The 13,803-nt window shown below is 44.8% G+C and overlaps 1 protein-coding gene and 1 pseudogene across 1 annotated transcript; one reads left to right on the top strand and one right to left on the bottom strand.

The window, feature by feature from the left end:
- The first annotated feature begins 8,792 nt into the window (after positions 1 to 8,792).
- Positions 8,793 to 10,610, top strand: LOC119457414 (uncharacterized). The gene is made up of 4 exons (XM_049671670.1): positions 8,793 to 9,202; positions 9,492 to 9,590; positions 9,792 to 9,902; positions 9,961 to 10,610. Exons 1-4 carry the CDS (start codon positions 9,115 to 9,117, stop codon positions 10,608 to 10,610), a joined length of 948 nt encoding a protein of 315 aa, XP_049527627.1. The 5' UTR covers positions 8,793 to 9,114.
- Positions 10,611 to 10,836: 226 nt separating this feature from the next.
- LOC119457413 (putative nuclease HARBI1) lies at positions 10,837 to 13,510 on the bottom strand (annotated as a pseudogene).
- Between the last annotated feature and the right edge of the window lie 293 nt (positions 13,511 to 13,803).

The following is a 13,803-nucleotide window of genomic DNA, read 5'->3' as shown; positions in this document are numbered from 1 at the left end:
ACTGATCGTTGAGGTCGTGTTCGCGTTGAAAACGCAGCTTGACAGCTGATTGAATGCACAGTCGGTGACTCCTTTGCGTCCTTCAACTCATCGTGCCGAGGGAAAGGGCGCGTGCTCTCATGCAACCAAGTCGCGGGGACGGGCTGGTGAGGTTAGCCGCGCGTTAGCTCTCTCGCTACCGAGTTGCAGTGAAACGCGGGAGGGCCAGTCGCTCGCGCGTTCGTTCGTTCGCTTACTTGCTCGTTCGTTCGTTCTTTCGGGCTATTCGCTTACACTGAACGCCATCGTGGATGGTTCCTGCACAATATCTTTGTTTACGAATGCGTGCTTGTCATTTTCTCAGTCGAAAAATAAGCCATTTAAAGAACATAATTCGCGTTGTAAACAACTCGTTAACAGCGCTGCATTCACGCGAGGCGTAAGCTTATTTTTTGTACACCGTCATAAGTAAATGTATATACTTAGGTGGTTTCAATATGTATTTTTGCTCCTGTGATATCATCGCAATTATAGTGCGTTTGCAGATATGCGCCTGTATTCTGGAAAATTCTTTTGATGTGGATGTTTCTAGTGCATAAACAGGGGTGTAATTGTTTTGAAGCCAAGCTCTCTACACTTTTTTTATCACACTTCTTCCAGTGCAGACGGCGATTTATCTGAATCGGAGAATTAACATGAATACAAGTACTTTAGGAGAAGAAGGTGTGCAAGGTGACGGGAAAACCAGATGTGAAAAGTGAAATCAAAACATACTATGCAAGTTGGGCACATATATTTTTGAAAGAGTATTCTGCTTTCTCTGCAATGTTTGCATAAAATGACGTACGAGGCTATTTCGAAATGTAATAGCTATAATTGTGTAATAATGTAACCATTGAATTTTGCTTCGACAGCTGTGAGCAGACGATGACAAGACGTGTACAAAGTTCTCGCAAGCGTATGCTGATATCCGCCAATATAAATCTGTCGCGTGAACTCAGATTGTTTTAGCCGCGCCATAGTTTTGTACGCTAAATGGCATTACAATTTAAGGTTCAAGATTTCGCTTAAGAAGGCGGAATAATTGTGCAATACGCGTCTGTCTAATGGGTCTGTCCGTGTCCCCGAGATTGGAACTTTATTCCGTGCTGTGCGTCCATCCATATCAGCGTTGGAGCGCAGCTTCAGTTGGGTGAGTGATCAAAGTGTACCTCTTTTGAAAGTCCTTTTGTAAGCTTTCAAAACCATAACAATTTTGGTTAAGAGGAAGCTTTAGCTCGGGCCCAACTCCGATACGGCCTTTTCAAATACATGTAAAACGGAAAAACACTTTTATGAGATAACCTCTGGACCGATTTTGATGCAATTTATTGCATTTAAGAGAGAAAGTTAAATTCTAGTGACTGTGTCAAGCGGAATTTCGATTTAGAGCCTGCATTTCTAAAGAAGAACTTGCAAAAATTTGAAAGTTCGAAAAACAAAAACAAAGCGTGAAGTTTACAAATCAATAGCTGTGCATCAAGAACAGCTATCGCGGTTATGTAAACGGCATCAATTAGATCATTCAAAGCGGACAAACTTGATATGCCAATCGATAACTTACATGAATTCATCACGTTGTGTACAAGGGTTGTGCAAAAGCTGCATTTTCGTATTAAAAATGCATTCAGATTCATGTGTAATAAACCAATTTTGTCCGCTTTAGATGGACTATTAGATGCAATGCACAGAATTGTGATATCGTGTTTCATTGCTTAGTTACAGAGTTGTAAACTTGATAATTTTGTTTTCTCAGAATTAGCAATTTTTGCCAATTTTTAATAAAAAATGACAACCTAAATCGAAAATTCGAAACCAACAGTCACCAGATTATAAGCTTTTCTTTTAAATGTAACAAAGCTCGTCAAATTTGGTGCAGTGGCTGCCGAGAAAAACGAATTCTCCTTTTACATGTATTTAGATAGGAGCCCCCGAGCTAAAGCTTGCTCTTAATTAAGCACCCGATTACGCTCAGTTCGCGCGGCCTTCCGCATATGTGCGGGCGTGTAAAAGAGGCACACATATATGCACAGATTTTGGTTTACACTGGGTGCGCGACCCAATGTAAACCGGAATTTGTGCACCGGTGTGCATTATGTGCGGTCTTTTGCACGTCCGCGCGTGTGCGAAAGCGTATTGATTATTTGTGCATGTCGGTAGCTCGGGTTTTCTCGCGGCGCGTGCGGTCTTGCGCAGACACAATTAACGTAATAAGCTCTTGAAGTTCGGATAACTTTTTTGACTTATACAGGATAATTCAATGCCGTTACTATCGGCTGTTCATTCTCAAATGAATAGATATGGAACCAGTTTTCGCTGAGTTACTGCGTTGTTTCCTCATGGTCGGAGACTGCCTGACAATTAGGCTGGTGCGGTGGAATAAACACAAACTATACCGTTCACTGTCATTATTTTGCCATATATGTAACGTATCAGCCAGGTCATGTTAGCCGATGGTCTAGGAACTGCATGTGAATGTATATCCGTCTCTCTGACCCATTTCATAGACATTATTATGGCATTTTGTAAAGCAAAAATAAAAAGCAAACCGGCATGAAAACAAAGCGAAATTGCCACGTGAATTGTATTGTTGTATGAAATACTCATTGATATGTTTTTCTTTCTTTCTTTCTTTCTTTCTTTCTTTCTTTCTTTCTTTCTTTCTTTCTTTCTTTCTTTCTTTTTTTCTTTCTTTCTTTCTTTCTTTCTTTCTTTATTTATTTATTTATAAATACTGCGATCTTAAACAAGATCTTAGCAGCGTGGTACACGAATAAGGTTACAAAACAAAATAAATACAAAAATTGGGAACTGCACTCAAAAGTTTCTTCACACAAGCGCTACACACAAGCGCAAGTACAAGCGCAATAACAAGCGCAAAAACAAGCGCAAAAACAAGCGCAAAAACAAGGGAGCAGAATAAAAAAAAAACGAAAAAATTAAAAAAATCGTTACTTCAGAGATTTTGCAATCATACAGTGAAACAGTGCTATGACTAACAATCTCAGCAAGTGCAAAATGATTTTATTAAATATATATGTCTCGAAAAGTGATAATGAGTCCTGTGTTACAGTCGGCCAGCTTATTCCAATCTACTATAATTCTAGAAAAAAAATTAATACTTGAAGCAGTTGACACGTGTTGTAAATGGAGTTACAGCTAGTGAGTGTCGCTGTAACTTGTTGTATAGGTGATAATATGAGACGTGTCGATGTTGTTGTGACCATTTATTAGATGGAAAACGAATTTTAAACGACATACACGATTTCTATCACTTATAGAAGGCAAGCCTCTCCGAGATAAAAGGTTAGTAATAGAACTACGCCCATATGTATTGTAGATGAATCAGACTGCTTTTTTCTGTAAGCTTTCTAGCTTTCCAATATCGCTTTTACTGAACAGGTCCCATATACCTACAGCATATTCTAAAACGGGGCGGACGAGTGTTCTGTAGGCCAATAGACGTACTGTTGGTGTGGAGGATTTTAATACACGTCTTAAAAAAAAAAAAAAAAACTTGCGGCGACAGTTTGCTATTACTGTGTCAAGGTGCTTTGACCAGGAAAGATCCTTTGTTATGTACAAGCCAAGGTATTTATGTTGGGTTACCTCTGACAAGAAAGCGTTTTATGTGGCATAGCGATATAGCAGTAGCTTCTTTTTTTAAAGTTATCCGCACATGTACTGTATTTTCAAAATTAGTGCACATTTGCCACCGTTTACACCACTCAACTACCTTATTAAAGTTTAACCTGGGTTGGTCTTCTTGCGCTGTTATTTCATTGTACAGAACGCAGTCTTGCCACTTCTGTCTACACCAGAACTCTTGAAATTGTGACTGTATCTCCTGGAAAATATGTGCATATGGGAATAAACACCTGTGTGAACAATCTGCTGCTGTCTGCTCATGATAATTCAGCTATTCCATCGTGGATTAAGCTTATGTTTTTTGTTGATGGTCTGCCTTTAACAAGGAGCTCGACAAGCCAGTTAGGCAAAGCAGAAAACATTCCAAACAGTGGCGTGTATATTATAGGCTGCTACCACGGTGACACTAAGCCATATTGTGCAGGTGCGGTTGCCAGTAATTGTCAGCAGAGTGTCGCTAACACCATACGTAAGCATAACAGCCAGAAGACCATGTAATTGCCGTCAGGTAGAGCTGGCGCTGAAAACAAGTGAACCAGTGTCATAGAGTTAGGCGGGAGGCGAATAAAATCCGTGCAGCTTAAACGGCTTTGAGGCGGGTACACAGGGTTGGCAAGAGGGAAGTCAAGGCGTAGTGAGCCGGCTGAACAGTTAATGAGTGCAGAATGAGTGGCGAGAAAATTCAGACCGAGAATGAGTTCGTGAGGGGAATGCTCCAGTAGCGACAGTCCCCCCATCGGCGACTCGTTTGGCTCGGTTTGGGGCTGGCGTCAGAACTTTTTTGAGCCGGCGGCGAAGAGCAGCACTCACAATGGGCACATGCACCCGGGTGTCGATCAACGCGCACACAGGAACGTTGTCAACATGAGCGTAGAAAAGATTCTGGCTCGTGGGTAACGTCGAGCGAGGATTTCGTGCCAATGTCGTCAATGCAGCTCCACCTCCAGAAGCTGAACTGTCTAGTTTTCTGGTTGGGGGTGCTGCGAATGGGTCAGAGAAGGAGTGACGGAGGCGAACGAGATTGACGGCGGGAGGGAGACGGTGAGCGGGTGTAGCGGGGTCTTGTAAGATGTGTCTCAGGGTCAGATGATGAGTTGGGCATAGAAATACGGAAGGAAAAGGACGAACTAGAGGGTGGTAGTCAGAAGAATAGCGGGTCGGGCAAGTCCAGCGGCTTCGGCAGTGGCGAGCGATCAGCCCTATGCGTCGGCAGTTAAAACATATCGGCTTGCCGTCCACGGTGCACCATTCGGACGGGTTCATAAGAGTAGCAAGAGGAGCGAGGCGGGAACATGTGTGAATAAAGAGGTTCAGAGCGCACGGGACGAACGGAGTGAAGGCCGACGTTTGACAATTCTTGACGGACGACGACGGCCTGATCAAGGAGATCGTCGCCGAAGAAGGATCAGATGGCGGGAATGAAGCGGCCGCCGGTTGTGCTGACGTGACTTCGCGACGATGATGCGGGTTAAGTTGTCACATCGGGAGGGCTGGTGCAAGAGGTCGCCACAAGATGACGTAGCATCTGTTTAGGGAAGGCGCGTGATGTGTTGGGATACCTGGCGGCTTTTAGCATGCTCGAGACGGCAGCATTCCTTGAGTATTGTGTCGATGCAGGTGACGTTGTTAAACACCATGGAGTAGATTGAAGGCGTCGTCAGCAATGTCTTTGAGGACGTGGCTAACCTTATCGTCCACCGACTTATTTGGGTCGGCGTAGCTACAAGGAGCCAAGACGTAGAGGATATACGACACGTAGGACTCGGTCAACGTCTGTACACGGGTGGCAAGGGCCTTCTTTGCAATGAGTTGGCGACCAAACGGATTGCCAAAAGTTATCGCGGAGCTTTGCTTTGAAGAGATACCAGCTCGTGATCACCTGTGTGAGTCTGCAACCATGCTTAAGGAGTGATGACGAGGTAGAAAAGAAGGTTTGCGAGCAAAATAGTCGGATCCCACCTATGACTGGTGCTGACACGTTTGTACAAGTGGAGGCAGTCGTCAACATCAGGACTACCGACGCCGGGGGAAATGCCAAGATCCCGAGGGGGGGTGGGGGGAGGAGAGGTAGTGGCGTAGGTCGCTGCTTCAGGCGTAGAGGCTTGCCTAGATGAAGCAGGAGCCGCAGTTGCATTGTCGGCGCTGCGACGGCTGTGAAACTCCATCGCGTGTACGCGGAACGTCCACCTCCACGAATAATGTTACGTGTAGCTGATGCACAAGGCTATTTACAATATATTTACACGTAGGCCAACGGTGGCCAAGATAGCGACCCTATATCGATCAATGGGGAACACGTCGTCTTAGCGTCAGTGCAGCCACACTGTGGCGGCTGTTCCGTATCATTCCCATTTTCCTGTCGCCAACATTCCCGTCCAAATGTTTTCGCAGTGCCGTCGTGGGCTGACGTTCCATCATCGTCCTTTTACGTCATGATTACCTTTCATTATAGCGTCGTCGTCATTCAGTCGTGGCAACAACGTCGTTGCAATGAGATCGCGGTCCTTCCGTCACCCTTATACCAGATTAGTCATTCAACTGTCGTCACGCCGGCCTCGTTAAACCGTCGTCGTCATTTCAGCGTCATATTACCACTGTCGTCATGCAGTCGTCGTCGTGTCGTCGTGGTGTTCCATGGTCGTTATGCCGTTGTCCGTCGGCGTCAGGCTATCGTCGTCATTGCCTTATCGTTGTACATATTTTGTCATGTCGTGAAGGCTTCATCATTCTGTCGTCGTCATACCAGCTCGTTAACCCACTGTTGCCAGGCCATCGTTGCATGCAGTCGCCATCGCATCGGCGCAGGGCCATCGTCGTCATTTAATTGTCGTGATGCCCCGTCATCGTTGCGGTCTGCATGCCATCGTCGTCCCGCCGTCGTCATTCGTCTTCATGCGTGCGTTTCTTTCTTATCATCATCAGGTGATATAATGTAATATATTTAATAGAAATGATCTATGGTAAGCTATAATTTATTTTAGTGAAATGGACTTATTAAACATATCCTGTCGTACACATCGCACTTTTGTCAGATCAGCCGGATTGCTTGCTAAGGTGGACACAGCTTGCCAGAGATATTGCAGAGTGATGTCAGCGAATAAAATTCTACTACTAGCTTTCTAATTACATATAGCACGTGTCACAATTTAAGCAGAACTGTAATGAACTAATATGAATTTAGGATAAATCTTGTGCTTAGCACGACATTCAGGAAAAAAGCCGCAGTTTCGTCCGAGACGTGAAACACTGATAGCTATAGTAAAGTCTTCTATAACTGCGTAAAGTAACATTCGTAGTTTTATCCGCCGTATATATTTCGGCAAACATTTGCTTATTAATCAAGTGAACCAATATGGTGGCACGCGCCCACAGTCAAACATGAACATGTTTTACTCGATACCTAGTGCGCACACTCACTGCTACAACGCTGGCGTGATGAGCGCCGGAAGCGGCGAGGAAACGCTTTGTGCTGCCACTCACTTGAACGCATCTCTGATGGCGAATTCCATTGGGAGAACAGGAGCAGGGCGCCGCGCAGTGCGGAGTCGGGTGGCAGCGCAGTGAGAGCAGGGACACTCGACCTGCCACTGGAATACGCCGTGCATTCGGAGAGCAGGTGCGAGGGGGACGTGTAAGGAGAAATGTACCACGTGACTAAAGCAATCGACGTCCCAGCATTCTCTGCGGGAGAGCGGCAAAACACGTGCGATTGTGTTGTGATCTGCCGGGCGCGAACGGCGCAACGCTGAGACCGTTTGCGGTCGCGTACTACGTAGTACTTTTGTGCAACGCCGATGCATCCCACGTTTCCGCCTGAGAAAGATTATATGATATCATGGATTCTGAAGCCCAGCGCATTATGCTTTCTATTATTCAGGGCAAGTCGCCGTCTTCATCAGAAGGTAAGACGAACTTGATTTCATTGTTTCGTATTTGGCATGCGCACGCCTTCGACATGTAGCGCGCCACGCTTTCTATCGCGAGCGGCCACGCGTATAGCCGATTGTGTATAGGTACCCCAACTCACTTGTATAATGCATGCGAGTGAAGCACCGTGGATCAGCGAAATATTTAGCTGGCCGTACCTATTATAGTTCCCACCTTGTAGCTGCTGTCAGCATAAATTCGAATGCGAGCTATTCCGAGACTGCTCCAATGCCTTGTTCCGTTTCCATGTTCACCTGCATTTGCAATTGTGGCTTAATTTGAGCTTTACGTGCACTTGCACCACTCCATGCTTAGAAACCGGCTACGGAACGATTACACGCTACACTTCTGCAACACGGAACAGGACTTCGCATAAATAATTAAGTTTATGATATACAGATCATATCGCAAGTGTGCGTTTTCCTCACCAGCAGTGCGCTGTAGAGAAGTTTGTTTTTGCATGCAAGTTTGTTTTGCCTCTGGTCCTGTTTCGTTAAGCAATACACGCTATACTAAGTGCTTCTTGCACAAGGCAGGAAAATTTGACAGGGCTGTGTGCTGTTGTGAGGAGGCCGGAAAAGACAAAGAACATATGCTGTTACACTGCAAAAATTTTGACAGTCACGTTTACATGTTTTTTGCGAATATTAAAGCTCTGGATGGAAGAGCAATATAACTAGATGAAATATTGGGTGCATGGCCGTCAGCACATGTACAACACAGAGCAGCATGTGCATTAGTGCAGTTTCTTGAAGAATTTGGAATATCTAAATGTTTATTATTTTAACATTGTTAAGTGACTGTATTTGCCAAAATGATTCATTTTAATATACACCTGTTTTGTGTATTCACTCACATTATCGTGTTCCTGTAGTGTTATATGTGGTTGGGTACATTGTGCTTCTCACCAAGGTCTGCCTCATGTCAACATGCACACTCGAAAACTTGTTAACTTCTCAGAAAAATTATATTTGTTGTATGTGGTGAAATTTAGGTCTGTCGTCTTCCATACATTTTTTGTATGACGTTTTTTTAAAACTAATGTATGAATTCGTAAAAGATGTAGCCGATGCCCTCTAACAGCCACCAACATCTCCTTACAGATAGTGAAAAAATGCAAGGCCGTTTCTACCAATGCAGTGTACTGCAATACGAGCTGTATCAGCGTAGGTGCCTGTGACGTTAAAGCTAACACACAAAAAGAACTGAGTGGTGGGCTAGTTGGTATGGCATTATTTACACAGTACTGCAGAAACACACAGACGGCTAAAGAAACAGACGGGACGCAGTGCAAACACAAGCCGATTTCATGTGTGTGAGCCAAAACACCCATTTTCTAGGCTCCTGCTTTTTGCTGCTTTACCTCGCACGAAGCCAGCTACGAGTGACTACAGTGAATGTTGTAAACTAAAGGGCGTTTAACTGCCAAGTTGATATAGTAAAACTCTCGGGTATCTTTCAGCTGCATAATCGATAGCTGCTGCTTTTGAAAAAAAAAATTCGCGACGAGAACACTCACTAATGTATATGCCCATTTCAGCGGCTGTTCTGTCCACTTATGCTACCCAAAAGCAAGCAAGTCTGATGATACCAGAGACCAGCATCCCAGGTGAGACAGTGAAGCTTTTATGGTTGTTTTCAAGCAACTTTGGGGTGACGCACATAAGGAATGTTACATGTCACAAGTGTTTCTGAATTATTAATGATTTGTGCCACATTTCATGCAGCCCTCTTAAAAACCAATGCAACTTAATTTACTGAACTCCTTTTCCACCTGCTGTATTCTTCTGATATCCAAGCTTATGACAATGTCTCTAAGCGTAAAGTAGCTTTTTACTTAAGGGCCTATTTTATGTCGTATGAGTGAATTAATACCTTTCCATCATGTTTGAAAACAGATGCAGTGCTGCGTACCAGTTCGGCTGCCAATAAGCAAATACCAGCAAGTGATGGAGGGTGCATGGAGGCTGGACCATCATGCATTCCAACTGGGGGTGGTAAGTATTATTTTTCTTATTTTCTTCCTGGGGTTTTATGTGCCAAAACTAGTTCTGATTATGAGGCACGCCATAGTGGAGGGTTCCAGCTTAATTTTGACCACCTGGGGTTCTTTAACATGCACTGCAACACAAGCACACAGATGTTTTTGCATTATTATTATTTTAAGCCCTTTATTTACTGTTCTTTCGCCCTCACAGGTGGTACAGATGTAATCCTGCAAAGAAGTTTGTCATGCATTACACCAGCACCAAATAACGGGAAGGCGCAAGCTCAGGCGAGACTATCGGGCATCAGGAAAGGAGGTGGTGGTGAGTGCCTCAGCGTTTAGTGTTTCTGTTCACTGTCTAAAATGTATTTTCATTCCAGCTGCTGAATGGACCGAGGGACAGAAAAAGCTGCTGCTAGAGTACTACTATAAGTACTTCCCACAGATTGGCCCGTTCAAGAAATTTAAAAACAAGAAACAGGCTTTCAAGCAAATCTCCATGGATGTTGAAGCTATACTTGGCATCAAGAAAACACCAGAACAATGTGAGAACCGCTACAAGACTGTGATCAGACGTCGCAAGGCTGCCTCAGACAACAACAACAGATCTGGAGCATCACCGAGCCCTGTGCCATTCGACGACGAGATTCGCAAAATAGAAACCATTGACGACAGCATTGAACCAGAAGTGCAAAGAGATGCCTCAGGGGTTATTTTCAAGGACTCGCCGGAATCTCCAAGCCTTGTCTCACCAAATGCAGAGAGCATTGAGAAAAGTGAAAGCCAGTCGCCAAATGCTGATGTAAAACCGCGTTCAAGCACTGTACGCCTGCAACACATGCAATTGTTTTTTTCTGAAATGAAGGCAATAAATGAAGAGCGGGAGTGTCGGAAAGCTGCCAGAGATGCCGAGAAAGAAAACCGCAGAGCTCAACGGCAAGTAGAGCGACAGGCACTTCTTGACGAAAGGCGCAAAATGCACAATGAGAAAATGGAAATTTTGCGTCAAGCCTTCGGTCTTCAGAAATAAAGTATTTCATATTCAGGACTAGTACAAGAGACGTTGAAACGACGGGACAACATGCAAAAATTGCGAGTTGTCCTGCCCTTTATGCTTTTGAATTCCGTGTTATGTGCTAGTCCAAATATGTCTACTATACAACTGGATTGCTTGGTTTCAATGCATTTTTATTGTATACTATTTAGGTACAAAAACAAGGCACTACCCTGGACAAATGTAAATGGACGGCCGACCAGCGCCTTTTTTTTGTGTGTGATATGGTGGTAACTTGAATAGCTTTTATTTTTCTGCGAGCCTCCAATTCATGTACTTTTGCTCACAATGTTGTCATTTCTTCAAGGAATTCCTACAGTTCATGGTTGCGGTCTCCGCAGCCCCATCTTCACCATCAAGTGAGCTCTCTTGATACCAGCCAAGGCACGTAAAAGGTTATCTTGCTGGGATCCATTGCTGCCGCTGCTTTGTTGAGTTGCAGGAGGGCCAGTGTCATTGTCGTTTGGTGTTTGTAGGCTGAGGGACATGTCTCGTGACAAGTTCTCCGGCAAATCTCCCTGTTCAATACAGAGATTGTGAAGCACGCAGCATGAGATTATAAACTTGGACATGTTGTCCACTGTCCACATGTCCAACCTGTGCAATTGCCTGAAGCGATTCTTTAGATCTCCGAAGGTATTTTCAATTAGGATCTCGTTCCCGACAGCCTTGCATTGAAGGCTCTGTCGCTGCAGTCCAGGTTTCCGTAGTCCCGAATAGGTGTCATGAGGTGCTCTCTGAAAGGGTAGGCTGCATCGCCTACTATGTGGTACACACTGGAGCACAATTGTGGCAGCAGATTAGCAACCCTTGACCTTCTGAAAATTCTTGAATCATGCATTTTACTTGGGGCGCCAGTGCTGACGTCAAGAAATCTCTTCTTGTTGTCGCATATGCCTTGAAGGGTCACAGATGGGTAATGGTGTCTGTTTACGTACACGGAGCGTACTTTGCCAGCTGGACACCTGATGGATATGTAGCTGCCGTCAACGCATCCAATAGTGTCTGGGAATCTTGATACCTTCAAAGACACAAAATACGTACATGGTTGAGTGAAGCTTGCACTCGCAACGACCAAAGGTACTGGAAAAGTTCAATAAGCTTGCAACACCAGGAAGTGCACAAATTTATCAGAGGGAGCATCTTGTTTCATTAAGTAGGGAGTATCGTGATAGGCAGGCAGTTATCTGCTGTCTAACAGTAGACATTTTGTTATAGGGACACGTTCACAGGACTACAGGTGCATGATGCAACAAAAATTGTAAAAAATATATAAACTTGAACGAAAGAATGTGGCTCAGAGAAGCTTAGTGCAACAAACGTCCATTCAGCGTGCTAAATTATATACTAAATGCTTGGTCACCTGCTCACAATCAGTAGCGAGCTTGTGCAGGTCACTAGGGAACTTGATGATACTGGGTGCAATGTCGAGGAGAAATGAGGTTACCCGGCTCATCATTCTGTGGTGGGTGCTTTCTGCAACTTCGAAGCGACCAGCAACATCCCTAATGCAAGCCTTGTTGGCTGCATACCTGAAAATAATAAGCATGCTTTGAAGAAATAGCACGGTGAAATGGAATAGCATTTTTTTATTATTTTGAACAAATTGAAAAATATTGCCTAAGACAGATTATGCAATCCAACCTGTTTAGGTGGGTTACTTTAAGAGCTCGACGTGCGTGACGAATCGCACTGTTATAGCTGAGCTAATTAACAAATTTAATTTTTTTGCGTAGTCAAATTAAAATAGTGCAGATGAAGTATATGCATGCCACTGTGAATAGCCTGCTTTCAATGCTGATTCAAGTGTTTTATGGGCAATAGCGTGCAAGACTGTTTTGAACATTAATAGAGAATCATGCTTTGCTACTGCACCTAGCAACCAGTATTTGGCAACAAGCTTGTTTCAGTTTACTGGTGCACACACAAAAAAAAACGTATTTCACATCCCATTTTCATTGTTCTACCTTTGACCCCCGTTAGCAGCATGCCGTGCGTATTGTAACAACTAAAAGTTGTACCTTCTGGTGCAACACATTTTTTGCAAGCTGTAATGTTCCCATCATCCAAGCAGAAGTCAAAGTGCTTTTAGCTAACGACAGCAGCATTCGCAAACACACCGACGCTCGTGGCGGCCACGTATCTGTTCATGTTGACTATACACAACACAACTCACCAAAGAAAGGACAGAATGTGTTCTTCAGGAGATTTGGGAGGAAGGCCACCGCGATCTCTCTTTTTAGGGCAATGCGGTGACTTGGCGAATTCAGCTGCCAAGAGTTCCGCCACTGACCGTGTAATGCGGAAATTTCTTTTGAACTAGAAAAAATAAAAAGAGAAAGAAACAGGCGCTTTAACAATCTCAGCACCCATGGAAGCTGAATGACTCACCTCCTCGTCGGAGTAGGAAGACACTGTTTTTGCAATGTACGAATCCACTTTCGGTCTTTGCTCCGGCAGCGAAAATAGCTCTTGAAACGCCGCTGCATACATTTCGTAGTCGTCATCATCGCTACTAGAGTCGTCCGTGGAACTCAAACTCGAATCTGAAGATGAGCTCTCTTCATCCAGCGTCTCAAGCACTTCAAGGCGAACACGCTTTGCCGCCGCCATTACCGCTGCGCTCGCCGGCTGAACCAAAATAAAAAAATGAGGAGGATATGACGGTTTAAGTCACGTGACTTCCTCCGTACTCCGCTTTTCAGGCGAGAGCAGTCCGGACTGCTCCCGGCTGCTCTCGGCGCAGCGAAACTGCTCTTGTTCTACCACTGGATGACGACTCTCCCACTCCTGTTCGACCACTGAAACACGCCGCCTCTGGAAAGAGCACTTTCAGCGTGCTTTTGAGTGCTCCTGTTCTCCCAATGGAATTCGCCATGAGACTTCGGATTACCTGACCTCGAACAAAAGGACCACGGAATAGAGCGCGCACGAAGCTTCTCGGTTCGCTCAGCCGCACCGTGCGCAGCCAAGATTAGGCCACAAGAGTAGGCGCGGGCTCATCTGTGCCGCCCCCCTCTTGGGCGCGCTCGATCACGTGACCTCTAACAATTGGCGCGCGGGAAAATGCGCATCCAACCACAATCCTTCTTGGATAATCCTTGTACGCTTTCCCTCGTACCTACAGCATACGATGTAAAGGGGGAAGGGGCAATGTTATGCACTTGCA

Source organism: Dermacentor silvarum, chromosome 7 (assembly GCF_013339745.2).
Source record: "Dermacentor silvarum isolate Dsil-2018 chromosome 7, BIME_Dsil_1.4, whole genome shotgun sequence".
In the NCBI taxonomy this organism is placed as follows: domain Eukaryota; kingdom Metazoa; phylum Arthropoda; class Arachnida; order Ixodida; family Ixodidae; genus Dermacentor; species Dermacentor silvarum.
Note: the sequence above shows the minus strand (reverse complement) of the source record. Positions and strands in the feature narration are given on the sequence as shown.

Bases quoted from the DNA above. Each gene is read 5' to 3' on its own strand.
- LOC119457414 (XM_049671670.1), top strand. From the start codon at position 9,115: ATGTATATGCCCATTTCAGCGGCTGTTCTGTCCACTTATGCTACCCAA. The intron at 9,203-9,491 runs GTGAGACAGTGA...GTTTGAAAACAG, and splicing joins ACCAGAGACCAGCATCCCAG to ATGCAGTGCTGCGTACCAGT. The intron at 9,591-9,791 runs GTAAGTATTATT...TCGCCCTCACAG, and splicing joins ATGCATTCCAACTGGGGGTG to GTGGTACAGATGTAATCCTG.